At 31.9% G+C, this 17,921-nt stretch overlaps 1 protein-coding gene across 1 annotated transcript; it reads right to left on the bottom strand.

The window, feature by feature from the left end:
* Positions 1-430: 430 nt before the first annotated feature.
* On the bottom strand, positions 431-2,388 carry LOC126676778 (transcription factor ORG2-like). The gene is made up of 3 exons (XM_050371060.2): positions 2,010-2,388; positions 1,230-1,589; positions 431-674 (listed from the first exon to the last, which is right to left on the bottom strand). The coding sequence occupies exons 1-3, from the start codon at positions 2,322-2,324 to the stop codon at positions 570-572; spliced, it is 780 nt and encodes a 259-aa protein (XP_050227017.1). The 5' UTR covers positions 2,325-2,388; the 3' UTR covers positions 431-569.
* Between the last annotated feature and the right edge of the window lie 15,533 nt (positions 2,389-17,921).

A 17,921-nucleotide genomic window follows, 5' to 3' on the forward strand; every position in this document is an offset into this window, starting at 1 on the left:
GATTTGATTTGCGAAAAACTTATACAGATTTTTAGGCTTGCTGCGGGTTTCAGAGCTACCACTCCCATTCCCTAGCGCCGGTCGCGACTCATCAATTTGGGTCGTGACATCCAATTCTTAGGAAAGTTTTCAAACTAAATCACCATCGGTTTGTTAGATTGCACCACCGCATCAATATTAACGTTGATGATGTTGGAGTTTGTCGCTTGTCTTGCTGTACTGGTTGCCGGAGCTGGAAAGCCACGAGGGTTAGGGTTAAGGTTTTTAGGAGGTTTTGGGGGAGCTGCATCGCGAGTTTTTTCCCGTCAACTTTATATGTTCAACATATTTCACCAGTTTTCCAATCAATTTGAAATTACTCATGGTTCTCCTCTCAATATATAAATAATAAATAAGCAAAGAGAATATAGAGTGATTTGGGACAAGATCATTATACAAATTCAGATACTTTTTCATTATTATTCTTAACTATAAATACAATTTACATTTGATAAATAAAACTCTAGTACATTTGATAATTAAAACAAGAAATGTCTCTGAATATTTTTCTTAACCGACAGCTACTTAAGTTATCTAACATAATGAAATTCACGAAACAATTCATCCTTCTTCTCATATAACGATGCAATCTTCTCACTTAAAGCATCATACTCCATTCTATAACTTCCTTCCACCTGTAAAATCCAAAACCTCAAATATTAAAAAATGAATTTTTAGAATTAATTTAAGTTTAACTAATAATTAATGCTCCCGTTGTTATTATTTCCAATTATAGAGTAATAGACACTAGAGGTATTTAAAATTTCGCTATATATTATTTTAGTTACCGAACTTTAATTTTTTTTATTTTAATTACTAAACTTTAAAATTATTTCAACTGAGATTTTTAGGCTAAAAAACATGATATGTGACAGCTGATTTTTGTAAATAAATTGGAAAAAAAATAAGTTTGATACCCAAATTGACAAAAAAAAAACTTTGATAATAAAATTGAAGAGTTTGGTAACTAAATTAAGAAAAAATTAAAATATAATAATCAAAAAAAAAAATCAAAGTGCAGTAAACAGAATGAAATATAACGAAAGTTTGAAGCCCCCCGGGTGTCTATTGCCCGCAATTATAAGATGGTTAAAATTCAATTTGCTACCTCAATTCTCATAACATGACAGATTTTCAATCTAAACATAAGAATAGCCAAAATAGATATCAAATACAAAAGATAAAAGTACCTGAAAATGTAAATTGTAAAAGACCCTGCCATCAGAAGATTGAAAGGAAGAAGAATTAATCAAAGCAAGGCCTTCGTCCTCCAAAAGAAGCAAGATTTCAGACAAACGAGTTGTATTATTATGGGTTGAAATTTGCAAGACAATTTCTCTGTCACTGAGTTGATTAGCAGAGACTAATGAGAGAGTGTTTTGAGAAGTGCTTTTTCTTTTGTTTAGTTGAGGATTAATAATTTGAGGATCCTGCTTTGATAATTGTAGTAAAACTTCTTCCTTCCGTCGGACCAATGTCTGCAATTGTTGTTGGAGTTCTGGTATGTGCTTCAGCACCATTGAAATTGTTGCTGGTATACTTAGTTTCTTCTGCAAAATTTTGACAATTGTAAAATTTAGCTAATTAATTATTATATTTGTATTCAATTTTGTACATGACATCTTTGGCTATTAGAAAATGACGCATTATATTTAAAAATATACAATTCCCGGAAAATATACTTCCCGGGAAGTTAACGAGGAAGTTAATATGGAGTATATCAATATTTTCTTAGCATTTTATGGACATGTCCAATAAAATGCTAAGAAAATGAAAACAAAGAGAAACTAGAAAGAAAAAAAAAAGAGAAATTTATCTTAAATTTTCTAACACCTCACTGGACAGGATCATGGAAAATTCATGAATGAGGTCTAGATAAGAATTTTCATTATGTATAAATGGAGGGAGGGATAGTAGAAATAACATATGTATCGAATTTAGAAAAAATAAAATTTATAAAGCAAACATACCATTGGATCGGAGGACGGAATTAGAGACCGGAGAGAAGAATAGAGAGCGTTCATCTTCTTGCGACGATTACGCTCACTTGCATTATGATTAAGCTTCTTGTAATTACTTATGTTATTAGGATCATCGCCACTATTACAAGCTGTGAACGATGTGGAGTGATGAAGATTCTGATGATAAAGAAGAGTGTTAGTACTAGTACATGTTGTAGTAGGCTGAGCCTGATCTCTAGAGAAGTAAGAGACTTGATCAACGGTTGTGGGATCCTCCAAAGGCCATCCAAAGGCTGGAAATACATTAGGAGATAATGCTAGCATTGTGGATTAGTTAATGTTTGGAAACTGTTGAGAAACTTTATTTTGCGGAGCGGATGAAATGATGCGGACTTATATATACCATATTATAAACACATCTAATTTATCTTTCGAAACCTTATGTACTCTTGTCACTCTCTAAATAAATATTCTTTTAGATTATTAATGGGTTTAAAATTTTGAGAAAACTTCCTATAGTATCTTTTTTTGAAACATAATTATCTCAACATTTTTTTTAACTTATTTACATGTTATATCTTTTTCTTATCTGAGATAATTGTTTTAGAATTTTAGTTTTAAAAATATCCTTTTTTTTTACGTTTAATGTCTTTCTTTATATTTTTAATTTGTTTTTATATTTTCTATTGGTGTTTTTATAATATTTTTATGGTGTTTTCCTATTGTGTTTTATAGTGTTTTTAAGTGTATTTGTATGGTTTTATTAGTATAAAAACACCATAAAACATCATAAAAAATAAAGCAATTCGTTGTACGAAATCAGTAGTAAACATTTCATAAAAACACCACAGATACATCATAAAAACACCAGAAACACTATATATACATCATAAAAACAACAGAAACACATTAGATACACCATAAAAACACTGCAAATACATCATAAATCAATTTGTTGTTTACAGAATCAGTAACATCAAAGTAAAAGTATAAATCTATGAACAAGAGAAAGATAAAATAATTATATGAAAAATAGAATAATTTTACAAACAAAAAATAATAGAACTATAATAATATCTATATCTATACTATATATAAAAGCACGGATGGAGGGGGGACAGGCAAATTTACTAAATAATCCTTTTCAGTTTATTATTAAATAAAGGTTTTATAGTCATTAACTAATTAGTTATTTAATTAATCACTATTTTAAATAAAGTCCTAATTGGAATAGATAGCTAAATTATCTCCAATTTAGTTTTTAGTATGTAAAAAATAACTAAATTGTCTCCAAATTAGTAGGAATACCTATCTTTTAGTTTGATTTAACTATAAAATTAAAATATTGTATTTGGTCAATATATTATTATTTAAATTTCTATCTTATTATTTTTAAAGATATTATTAATAAAATTAAGTTAATTATTTAATTATAGTTATTATAAAACTAAAAGAAGAATAAATCAAACTAAAAAAATTTATTATTAATTAAATTTCTATCTTATTATTTTTAAAGATATTATTAATAAAATTAAGTTAATTATTTAATTATTTAATTATGGTTATTATAAAACCAAAAGAAGAATAAATTCAATATGGAAAAAAATGTAATAATCGAATATATTATATTTGCTTTTACAAATTTTTTTAACTAATTTAATATTAGTTATAAATAAAAAATTGATATAATTATAATAAACTTACTAATATGTACATTGACGAGTTATGTTACGAGCCATGTGCATAGCACGTAATGCGAAACTAGTATTTATAAAAAATCTACATTAGCAAATTAAAAAAAAACCTAATTTTTTTTAAAGAAAATTTAAAAACGACGTCGAGGAATCCATCGAAAGAAGCTGTGTTTCTTTCGATGGATTCCTCGACGTCGTTTTTAAATTTTCTTTAAAAAAGATTAGGTTTTTTTTTAATTTGCTAATGTAGATTTTTATCGAGACGGAGTCCGTGGTCTTCATGTCAATTTGCAAAGCGGTCGAATTCTACAAAGTTACAAATCAAGGATTTGCTTATTCCGGGAATGATGTTTTCCGCAATTTAGTATTATTTTGTAAATATTCCTGACTTCTTTTGCCTTTTATAAGACTTTTGCCAATCACGGCTTTGTGATTGTGCTAATAAACCCATCATTTATCTAAAAAAAGAAACACAACAACGATGAAACCACTGAAAAAAGACGGTGATTATGAAGCAACGATAAAACAACCGAAAAAAAAGACGGCCACAACAATATTGTGGTCGTTGATCCAAAAAAATTATAAATCCGGGAAGTAGAGAAGAAAAAAATTGATTAAAGAGCGAGACTTTTTGTTGGAGAAATTAAGTGTTAAGGAAAAAAATCCTAATTAATTGGAGTTATTTTTAAAATTAGTTATAAAAGATAGGGTACCGAGTGAATATATGAAAAGGTGGCCAATATTGTTGTAATTAAGTTGTATAAATAGGGTATTATATAAGTAATGGCTTAATACATGGTTTGACCCTTGAACTTGTACCCTTTTACCCATCTAACCCCCAAACTTAACGTCTCACCTATCGAACCCCTGAACTTGTTAAATAACCCGATTTGACCCCCGAACTTGATAAATACGTAAACATTGAACCCCTCCGTACACAATTTCTTCTAGAATGTTTCAAGTGACAGGTGGACACGAAGGGTTCAATATTTACAGATTTATCAAGTTCAGGGGTCAAATCGGATTATTTAACAAGTTCAGAGGTTCGATAGGTGAGACGTTAAGTTTAGAGGTTAGATGGGTAAAAGGGTACAAATTCAGGGGTCAAACTATGTATTAAGCCTATAAGTAATCCCTAAATGTTTTAGTCATTAATGTTTTTAATAAATATAATTGTAATCTTTATCTTAACAAGAAAAATACCTCATCTTTTCAGTATTTTAATTTTTTTACCATAAGACCCATTTGTTATTATAATAATTAGGTCGATGCCCGCGCGCGCGTTCTGCAGGTGAGATTGAATATTATTATTATTTTTGAAATATTTAAATTAAATTTATAAATTTTTCCAATTAAATAATTTAACTTTTTAATATTAATTAAATTCTTATAATTTTTAATGAAAAATAGTTAAATCTAGTGACTAAACTTAAAAAAATTATATTTAATAAGTTATAAATATTATTTATAATATAACTCTTTAAATTTATAGTTATGAATTTATTTATTTTTATGAATAATATGTATATTAATGCCAAAAGAAATAGCAAAAGACCAATTTTCAAGTTTTCTCATAAAAAGTAGCACACTTTAGATGGCTTATTGAAGGTTACGACTCAGAGAAATGGCTAGAAAAAACAAATATCTGATAACAAATACATGATGGATTTGTAAATATCTGATAACACTTTATTTTGAAACATTCTACCATTTCGGCTAAAAAAATAGAATATCTGATAACACTTTTCTTTGAAAAATTCTACCATTTCGGCACATTCAAATTTGTTGCACCATTAGAAACTACAAAAAAATTCAAAGCTTCCATTAAGGACCTCCTAGGATAATATATTTCTATTAAATCATAAAATCCATAAAAAATAATAAGGAAAAATCCATAGCACAATTCTAGCGAAGTCACAATGTAGAAAAATATGATCTTGCATTTCCACAACACCACAATGTGAGCACAAAAAAAAAATATCAGTCGATATAATCGAACGTCTTGCTAAAACTTCAAGCAATGGAATCCTATTATGCAAATCTAATTAAATGAAAAATCTATTTAAAATTTGATTGGTTTAATTTTAAATTAAATTTTAAAAATAAGTTTTGTTTCAGAACCTATGAATATCAAATTTCTTCAAATTTAATAACTTATAAAATTAAAAAAAAAACTTTTAAAATGTCATAATATAAAATATATAATTTTTAAATTTTAATTAATTAAATTAGATTTTAAAAACCTTTCAAATTTTTAACATATAATAATATAAAAATTATTTTATATCTCATAATCAAATTATTTTAATCTTTATAATATTAATTTTAATAAATGCAATGTTTAATAACATGTAGTCTTAAATAATTTATTGATTTATATTAGAAAATAAAATTTATCGGTTAGTTTAAAAAACAATGATTTCTTTAACCTGGAATAACTTATAACAAATTAAATTATTAAACATATAAATATTAATTAAATCTATAATTTATTAATATGATATAACATTATAATTTATTAATTAAGTTTACAGAAATTCTTCCTATAAAATAATCTATAATTACTATTAATATATTAAAATTTTATAATCATTAATGTTTTTAAATGTTATTGATTAAATTTTTGAAAGCTTTTTATATTAAATTATACTTAAACATATTAATTGTTTATTAAAATAAATTTGATATATTTTTACATTGGGTCTGGCCCGTCACAGTGCAGATAATTAAAATACATAAAAATCTCTATGTACGGTTCTAAATTGGGCCTAATTCTGCTCCTGAACGAGCCCGGAAACGCTTCTGAAAGTCTTGATCGAGTCTGTCAGGATCTGGGAAGCAGGTTCTGAAAAGCTGGGAACAAAGAACACGACGCCGGTGTGACTGCCGGCGCAAGCAGTATGAGGTGGCAGCGCCGTCATTTTGTTCTGGCGGGGCCTCCGGTTTGATTTGCGGCCGCGGAGGTTCTTCGGGCAGCAGCAACAGTTTGACATCATTCGTTTTTTAGCTTTTTCATCTTGTTTTAGTTCGTTTTTGAGTCGGTTCGAGTCCTTGGCTCATTTTCTGGCGAATTGGATGCATAATCTAGCTTCGAATCTGTGCCGGGCTTGTGTTCTTGGAGAATCAAAGCGTATTTATGACTTTTTTTGTTTAAAATTGAGTGATTTTGTGTATGTAGTGTGTGTGAATTCGGCAAACTAGGGCTTTTCTAGGGGAGGAGATCAAATTTCTTAAGTTAGGGTCTATGTGTTTCTAGTCCGACCCTTGACTAAACTGTCTTAAGGCTGAATTTATATTGGTGATTAGGGTCTAGAGTTAGCTAGAGTCCTTTTGGATTTAAACTGTTTAAGTGATAAGCTTTTAGCTATTAGGATTAGATAAAAACACTTATTATTTCTATAAATTCGGATTTAAGCTTGATGGCTAAGTAAAAAGGTGCGAAAAGTGAGTTTTGGTGCCTGAAAGTGTTAAAGGGGCTTTTAAGACCATATGAGTTTGGGTATGGTCAATTTTAGTCCTTAAAATTTGTAAATTGGCACATAAACTTCTAAGATATTGGAATTTGTCCAATTGTAAGACTTAAACTACAATCTCTTTGGATTTTGTAGGCTATTTACGACTAATTACATTTTAATCCTCCAAATATACGTCTATGCACAGATTTCGCCTGCTTGAATTCCAGCAAGCAAATCGATAACTCGTCACCCTGACTAGTTTTTCTAGAAATTCTCATTGAACGCTTCAGTCTCTTATCTCTCTTTACCTGTCCGGAAAATAGGTGTCTATGGAAAGATATTCCTATTTAATTATATGAATTTGAATAGGAAAATGATTCCTTATTCAATAATAGTCTTATTTAGGAGTGTTTTTCTAAATATGATTATCTTTTCAGATAAGAATATGTTTCAAAGTAGAAAAGTGACTCCACAAGATCCGGTCTTCTAGAATTTTTATATTGTTTTCGTGTAATTAGATCATTCGACGACGCGTTTTAGACTTCATTCTGAATCTTATCGAATCCTATAAATTCGGTCTTATCGGTGATTCGGGCGTATCCTCTTGGATAGTATTTAGCTATGGCATTGTTGGCTTTGGGCCTTAGTCTTGGACGAGCCATTTGATTCGCTCTATGAGCGAATCCTGTACGACTTAGTTCATCATATTTATTTTGAAATTCGATTTTCATAAGTTAATGTTTAATGCAATCCCTATTAATAGTGGATATCAAATAATGTCTTAATAGATAAAAAAAATTAAAATGAGGATGTGGAAATTTGAATTTAAAACCTTCATTCCTGAGGAGAGAATCCCACCACTGTAACACACACAACCTAATTGAATAGAAACAAGTTGATACGGGAATAATCCACTCATTGGTCAACACTCAAGAAGAGTGACACAACGAGAACAGTGAACATCATAATTTTAATGTACTGCTGTGCTCATGAATGACCCAGAAATTATTCCTAAAACAAAGAAAAACTAGAAATTATAACTAAACTAAAACCCACAAGTTGTTTATTAAATGAAAGATCAAAGACCACCACCCAATAGCTTCATTATTTATCAAGAATGACATTATACATCCTTTAATTTTCTATTTCGTTTTTTATATGTATATCGTAAAAATATTGTGATTTAAAGCTAATAAACGGAGAAATTTTTTTAAAATATTTCAAAATAAAATTATTTCCAAAAACCAAAATTTTCTGTTATTATACATTTAATTCAACAACTTGAATAATTTTAAGAGGTAATAATTATTAGGTGTCTAAATTTAAATTTAGATTTTTACTTACTTATTAAATTCGGAAAAAAAATCAATTGATTTAAATGTAAAACGTTCAAAAATATTATTTCATAATTGAAATTTATTTGGAACATAGTATGTCTTTTGTTTACAAATAAATAATATATATGTCATTTAACTGATGAAACTAAAATAATGAATTTATATATTTATTAATAGTTGTTCGTGAATGGGACAGGAAAATATTAATTAGTAAACATAACGTTTTTAGTACACTTGCAAATCGCTGGTGAGGAAGAGACCAAACTGATGATAGACATGGAAACCACGAGGCATAAGCATGCTAGCCAATTCCATGCACGTGTTCAAGCTGCCATGTCACCGCATCTTTTGTTGGGCATGCGGTTTTCTCGTTCCCAGCATAGATTTAAAAGGGAAAAGGGTCATTCATGCCCCTAAAGTTTGGGGTCTGGATCAAATAAGCCTCCAACGTTCAGAAAAGTTCATTCATGCCCCCAACGTTTGTAAAACTGGACAATCAACCCTCTTGGTTTAACGCCGTTTCATTGCTCCTAAGACTTTGTTAGTGTGATCCTACGTGGCAGAGATAAAAAGATCATTTATACCTCTAAGGTTTGTGTCCAAGATCAAATAAGTCCTCAACGTTTAAAAAAGGTTCATTTATGCTCCTAACATTTGTAAAGGTTCACTTATACCCTCAACGTTTGAAGAAAATGAACAGTTATAGGCCCTCAAACATTGTATCATTGCTTCCCAAATTCTAATAGTATGATCCTACATGGCTAATTTTTAGTGTTTTCCATTAATCGAACCATAGGTAACCAACATCGAATATTGAATCGGTAATAGTTATCCGCTATCATTTAAGACGATTAAACGTAATTAATAATTAAACGGAAAATATAAAAAATCAGTTTATTCATGTATTTTGGTTCGACAATTATATTCCTTCAAAAAATTAGAAATCCAACAATTATATAAAAAATTAACTAAAAGGATCAAAATTGTATTCCTTTTCATTTGGCGTTCCATCTCATGCACTGTCTCCTTTCTATCTCACCAAACACTTTCTTTTCTCCGTCTATGGCATTGTAACTTTCATCAAATAAGATACTGATTAATGAAGAAAATTCTTTATTCGATTATTGGAGAAGGATAGTCTATCGTTTAGCTCGATTTTGTAATAAAATGGCTTTGCAAAAAGGGACTATTGTTGCTGAGAAAAAGACCGTCACCGTAGAGAAAAATTTGACGGTAAAATTAGCAACATAGGATTACACTAACAAAGTCTGGGAAGAAATGAGACGATGTTAAACTGGGGATCTAACTGTTCATTTTTAAAACGTTGAGGGCATAAGTGAACCTTTTCAAACGTTGGGGCATAAGTGAACCTTTTTCAAACGTTGATGGCTCATTTGATCCCGGACCCAAACCTTAAGGGCATAAATGATCCTTTTATCTTTGTCACATAGAATTACAGTAACGGAATCTTAGGAGCAATGAAATGGCGTTAAACCGAGGGGTCTGATTGTCCATTTTTACAAACGTTGGGGGCATGGGTGCACCTTTCCGGACGTTAAGGGCTTACTTGATCCAGACCCCAAATCTTAACGGAATGAATGACCCTTTTCCCTAAAATTAAATTTATAGAATTAACACTTGATGGATAGAATAGTATTCATTTGAACACCGGTTCTACGTTAGCTTTAGTAGTGTTTGTGATACAATTTAAAATTATTAAGCTTAATATCAAATTTTAAGTGAACCAGTTAAAAAAGAGTTTAATAACTGGAAAATATTTTATTTTTTTAATTATTTTTAGAGCAAATTATTATGACACTACTCACATTTGACATAATTCACAGTTTAGTCATTCTTATTTGAAAATCAAACGATACAGCCCCTCACTTTTATTTTTGTCAATGATTTAGTTCTTCCGTCCATTTTTGGTGTTAGTCAATAAAGTTAACGAAACTATGTGATCCCTCATTTTTGTTTTTCTCAATAATTTAGTCCCTCACTTTTGTTTTTATTAAAGATTCTGTCCCTCATAATTGAAAATTAATTTACTCCTAAGTCCTTTAACTTCATTGACTAACACCAAAAATGGACGGAGGGACTAAACTGTTGACAAAATTAAAAGAGAGGGGCCATATCGTTTAATTTTCAAACAGGAGGGATTAAAGTGTGAATTATATCAAATGTGAGGGGTCTCATAGTAATTTGCTCTTATTTTTACCTATGGCTCAAATTTTTAACATTATCATCTTTTTTATTTTTTATTTTAATTATAGTCATTGTTTAAATTGGAATAAAAAATAGGTTCAAATATACTATTCATGTTTGTAACTTTTGATAATAAAAAAGTGTTGAACCTTTGCCTTTTCATACTCCTTTATTTTGATTTTGACAATAAACTATAAATGTTGTAATCCTGTTTATAAGTGTGAATGATGATCTAGGAACAGTCGGGAGTCAATTTGAAGCTTTCTAACGAAAATCGAGTTTTTATTTTACAAGTTGTCCAAAAGGATTCGCACCTGCGAAATCCAAAGATCATGGGAGTGATACATGAGTAGAGAGCGACTTAGGACCTTTACAGGCGCGACATTCAACCTATCAAATGCTAGTTGACCGTTAGAATGATCACGGGCGCGACACTGGCACCATGAAGGCGATAAATATAATATAATTTATTTATAATATAACAAATTACACTACTTGAAAACAAGTGATTTGTGGAGGAAATTTTCGTCGCTAATCACCTCTAATCTGTCGCTAATCAGGTTTAGCGACGGATCACGTCCGTCCCTAACTAGTTGGTCTAAAAATGATTAGCACACACATTTGTTTCTTTCGCTATTTTAGCGATAAAATATCTGTCTCTAAAATTTTCAAACTCATTGTGAAAAAGTCAAGCCAAGAAACGGAAATGGAGACACTTTAACGACTGATATTATTGATTTAGTGTCACGACCCAAGTTCGGAAACCGTGACCGGCGCTAGGATATGGGTATGATGGTACTGAAACCCGTTACTAGCCTCGCGGATAACATACAACACAATTAAACCTGCACAAACTTGCTCGGGGGCAACCGAAACTCCAACCTAGGTCTAACAGTTTATATCAACAATTTAATAAACAAATGCTCGGCTCAACCCGAGTCCAATAACATGGCATATATAATAAGCGTAACATAATCGGAGTAATATCATGCCAACATACGTAAATAATAACAAGACCAACTGGCAAAACAAAGGTATAAGTAATAAAGACACATCTACTACTACTACTGCGGTCTAAGAATATAAAATGAGTTTGATTTCTTTATTCAAAACAAAGTAAACCTCCAAGGAACCAATCAAGTGGAGGTCCATGACTAGCTCAAAATCAAAAACCTGAAAAATGGTTAAACCACGGGGTCAGTTATACTGAGATGACTTCATACTATGTTTATATTTATTAAGTGAAAACCTTTAAAACAAACCAATCTTTATATTATATATATATAATATTCAATATAGGATAAGTATTGAACCAATCTCGATGATGCCCATCGAGTAGTTCGTTCCAATCCAGATCCATAATGAGTTAAAAACTCTTTTAACGTTGCATTTACAATATACAAAATAATATACTTTACTTAATGAAGCGGTAAACGATAATATAAACTCACTGCTTGCGAATCCACATTGTAAACTCGCAAGCAACTAAACCTGGTTCGACTCCGAAGCACGAACAGTCGACGGGTCTAAGAACAAGGCATAAAACGTAATTAATATCATCCCCTAACTCTAGAGAGTACTAGACACCATATAGGATTAGCACAAATATCAACTAATCAAAGTACACACCATCATAATGTCGCTACGCATATTTTGCCAAAATGTCAAAGTATAAACCAACGTGAAGTAATTATACTTACTCAAAACCATAACTAGAGTTATACAAAAAGTTAAGTCGAATTGAGTTTGCACTTTAAAAATATAACCCAGAAAATCATTTCTAATAACTTAGTTTAAATCATGAAATCAAGTTTAAAATCACAAAGTGGCGAGTCAGCCAGGTTATCATAACTATCAAGTTTAACCTCACATGTCGGGCGACCCAAGTCTAACCCGACCCAAACATCCAACCAAAGTAAAACAATTCGTTTAATGTCACGACCCAATTTCATGAATCGCGACCGGCGCTAGGGTATGGGTATGGTTGTACCAAAACCCGTAGCTAGCCTTGCAGATAATCAACAAATATATAAACGTGCAAGAAAACCAATACTCAGGGGCAACCGAGACTTCAGCTTAATTCTAGCAGTTCATAGTATACAACATTTATTATAAAGTGCTCAGCCAACTCTGAGTCTTAAATATGGCAGAAGTACATATTAACCCAAGTTAATAAAAGGATGCTAAAAATAATAATTAATTAATTGAATAGATTTATAACAAGTATTCGACATAAGACTTCTAATTACTACTGCGGTCTAAGAATAAAATCAGTTTACTAACTTTATTAAAATATAAAGTAAAATCTCCGAGGAAATAAAGAATCGGAGAGCAGCTGACTCGCTCAAATCATAACCCTGAAAAAATTGGAAAAACAACGGGGTCAGATATACTGAGATGAGTTCATACCACTATTTACATTTATCAAGTGGAAAACCTTTATTACCGTTTAAAACATTTAATAACAACATTACGTATAATAGTTGGAACCCTAGTCCACAATAATAAATATATCCATAATCCAATAGGCCTGGTCCCGAGACCTGAGCTACACCGAGTTACCACCGACAACTCTTAATTCATAATCAGAGTCCCGAGAGCTGAGCTACACCGAGTTACTCTACTGGTTCTGAAAGCTATGCTCACACCGAGTTACCACCACATATCACATGCCTTATCTAGATCAATACTGGTGCGCACGCAGTCCTAATGATGCCCATTAGGTAGCATGTTCCAACTAAAAGTCATAATGATAAAAACAGTTCGCAATTGTACGTATACATATAGATACTAAAATAACAATTTACTTAATAAAGCGGTAAATAGTAAGTACAAACTCACTGCTTGCTAATCCAAGTGATAACCTGGCAAGCAACTAATCCTGATTCGTCTCCGAAACACGAACAGTCGACGAGTCTAGACAATATAAATCAGAATTAAAACATGTCCTAACTCTAGAGAGCACTAGACAACACATATGACTAACACAAACATCAACGAGTCAAGACATTCATCAAACACAAAGCAAACACACTTACTTAATCCATAGCCAAAGCATAAACCAAAGTAGAGTAATCATAGATACTCAATATAACCAAAGTCATACGATAGCCAAGTCAAATTGAGTTCCCACTTTGAAAACATAATCCGGAAATCATTTCAATAACTTAGTTAAAATTATAAAATCAAGTTTAAACCAAAGTGGTGAGCTAGCCGAGTTATCACTACTGCGAAGCCTATACTCACAAATTGGGCGACCCAAGTCTAACCCAAACCAAACATCCAATCAAAGTAAAACAATTCTTTTAAAGTCTGGAATCATTTAAATATACCAAAGTATCAATTTAGAAAACAAGGGAACTCAATTAACATTAAAACCCAAGTATAACATCATAATTATAAAGTGTTCGATAAAAAGTCCCCAAAGGACAAACACAACCAAATAAGCCAAACACCAATATACAACAGCCCTATCATGCTTAATAATCACATTTTATATAACACATGTCATAGCAAAACATTTGGAATCAACATATTTTTCACAACATCAAGCCAATTAAGCATTCATGCCACTTAGCCCAAAATGAGACCGAACATGAATCGCCAAACCAAAATACCTTAGATCAGTTCATATACATGCCATAATCAATAATATGAAAGTAATTCAGATCTTAGGTCATTACAAAGTATCGAATCCGAAATCAAAGCATTTTAGCGTAAAACTACCTAGTTTGCAAACTAAGCCAACACGTACCAAAACATTTATGATTCAAACTCCCAAACTCATTTAGATCAGTATTATATCATCAATAATTTCAAAATAGCAAACCAACTCAGATCTAAACTCATGCCAACATCCCTTAAACAATCGATAACGCAATTTCGCTAGAAATTGCCTAAACATGCTAAACTAGAAAAATCATGCATTCGACAATCCAAATCATATAACCACTGATCCTAAATCATATAAACATCATATATATCATCTTAGAACAGTAGGTGCATCATCTCAAAATATTTATGCGATTACAACTCTCAAACAGCCCAAAATTCACCATTTTACGCAATTTCAGCTAAAACAATCGAGAGCATGCCAAAGTGTTGATACAACTAACAAGATCAGTTCATAAACATAAAATCCATCAAAAATATCATACATATTAGTAACCTTAGCATAGAATCTTAATTTCATAGATTCAAACCATCAAATCGATTAGAATACAACAATTTCTAGAAAAATCCTAACATTGATGAATCATGCCAAATGCTTTCCAAAACATGTAACATCAATTTATATATGTACAAACCATCATTTTATCCATGTAAACTCAGTAGCATAAGCATGGCATAACAATAGCAACAATTCACTTTATTAAAATCCTATATTATGCATCTATAGGCAAAATCACACAACAATGAATCCATGAATCAAAAGGATACGAAAACAATACCTAAGGATGATGAACAATAATGTAAATGATGTATTAACCCAAGGTTCAAGGGGCTCGATCGAATTCAATTTAATCCACAAGCTTCCAACGAAGAACGCAACGTAGAAATCGCGTAGATCTTGCGAGTAGGATGTAAAATAATATTCTAAGCGGAATGAATCGCATTTGGACTTTTTAGAAAGAAGAAATCAAGTTCTTTCAGTGAAGAAATTCGTTTTTAGGGTTTGTAGTTGAATGGGGGCTAGGGTTTGCAACTTAAGGGGTCTATTTATAGACTCCTGCGGGCTTTACTTGGGCTGCAATTAAAGCCCATGGTTTAACAGGTATTTTTAGAGTTAAAAACCTCCAAATAGCATCTAACCATCCAGATTTTAGCAAATCCTCTTAGGAACAACATATCCAAAGATGAGTCCGATCCGACCGTTCAATTGTGAGATATCAACGCTTCATTAACACATGGCAGTTTTCGAAAACATGGTAAAACAACTTCAATATATACCCGAAAATGAATCGAATCAATATCTACTGCCCACACGATACATATGACACATGCAAGATACAAAAAAAGACTCAATCAAGATGTCACAATGCTCAACGCAATCTGAAACCATGTCGAAAACATAACAAAAAAATAAGGGGTATACATTTAAAGTCCGTAAACACTTTAATAAACCAAAGTCTCAATTTGGAAAACAAGTGTCACGACCCAAATTCATGGATCGCGACCGGCGCTAGAGAATGGGAGTGGTTGCTCCGAAACCCGTAGCAAGCCTAAAAACCTTTATAAATTTTTCGCGTTTTAAAACATAAAAAGGTTTACAACCTCGTTGCGGAAACACTTTAACACCTTTATTAAAAACGCGATCGCAATTCAAGATCATATATCTCGTATGATCTGTTTTCAGAAAATATCGTTAAAACCTTTCTCTCGTTTAACGTAAACACATTTATGAAAACCGGGTCTTAAAACCCTGATTGTATTTAAAGAAACTAGAGCGCAAACATCAATCTCAGTTGACGCACCTGCTCTGTTTCCAATACAATTCTAAAATGCTAAAGACATAAAACCAGTGTATCTCTCAAACAACTGGTCATAGCATTCTAGAAAACACGCAGCTTTTCAAACATATATTATATACAGTAGTTCAAATCAGAGATTATCAAAATAGTTTGAACTGTTGTAAACAGAAAGATAGACTTCCCATTACCCGACTACTTGCAGCTCTAGAGGTATGGTTGACATTGACTTCCAGAATTATTGTGGAAGTTTGACCTCGTACTTGATAACCTGAAAGGTGAACATTGGGGAGGGTCAGAAATATAAATATTTCTGAGTGAGTCTACAATTTTACAATTGAATATTCAAATCGCAAATACATAAAACATTTGTATATGTAAAATATTACCAATTAGTCGATCCAGATGAAACCCTACAAGTAAGACTGGTGTATGGGTCTCAACCTACACAACATGGGCATTAGACCGTGAACTGAATCACTGCCGTCTAAGCCGGGTGTCTGGACCGTAACCGTGAAACTGCCATCACAGTAATACATGTGACCGTAACTGTTACTGCCATCTCAGACTGTTAAGTCAGGGTCGCTAGCACTTCCAACGCCCAATGACATTAACTGACCTCTATGTCAGACACAGGCTTGTATCAAAGACACTACTGGTGATCACACAGTCCTATTGACAACCAATAGGAAGTTTGTTCCAATGGATCTTTCTTGGTTTAAGTATACTAGTGCGATTTGTTATTTAAAACAGCTTAAATATAAATATTCAAAAGTAAAAACCACAAAGTAAAACTCACAGTACTGTCGTCCCCATTTTTAAAAACGTAAGCTCCCATCAAGCTCGTCAGTCAAACACGTTGGTGTTTGACTCGCTAGATCGACCACTCGTCAGATCTAATTAGAATTCAAATGTCAACACAATATTAGACATTGAACTCCTAACTTAAGTCATATCGTATAAACGATAGACTTTAAACAAACTCTGTTATAGACGACACAATAAACAACGCATATAAACTAATCGCAATATTGAGCTTCTTGTTCAATATATAATACCACTCTTGGTATAGACTTATAGTCCTTTTAACATTAATCACATTGATTAATGTAGGGTTATATTAAAACATCACATCGTTTTAATAACCCGAGTATCCTCAAACGTCTAGGTTCTTTTAAACCTTTTAAACGTCCTAGTTCATATTTTGATAGTCCACTTATATTCTTTTCGGATCGATTAGAACTAACCAGATCGAACCGAACCGAGCTAGGGCGAAAGTCCAAACCTTTTTCCCCACTGGCCTACTGTGCGTCCGCACGGTAGGGACTGTGCGTCCGCACAGTCTACTGTGCGCTCGCACAGTTTCAATACTGTGCGCCCGCACAGTTGAACTGTGCGCCCGCACAGTACGGGCAACCCCGGAATCTTTGATTCCGGGTCGCACCAAACTATTTCCCACACTCCGAAACATTCAAAAACACCAATTCAATAACAATCCAATCCTAATCCGCAATCAAAACGTTAAACCGATTCGAATTCGATCGATTCGATACGGTCGACGTTATAAATTTAATTATAATCCAAATATTTAATAATCGAATTTAAATTATTAATAACCGAATTTAAATTAACGGTTATTACCTCAAATACGTGCAGATCCTCGAAGAAATCGGAGTCGGAATCGCGAAATCGGATCGGAAATCGCGAAACCTAACTCGCGCGTACGGCGCGCCCTCTGCTTGCTAAGCAAGCACGTCAATGC

This window comes from Mercurialis annua, linkage group LG4, assembly GCF_937616625.2.
Source record: "Mercurialis annua linkage group LG4, ddMerAnnu1.2, whole genome shotgun sequence".
Lineage (NCBI taxonomy): Eukaryota > Viridiplantae > Streptophyta > Magnoliopsida > Malpighiales > Euphorbiaceae > Mercurialis > Mercurialis annua.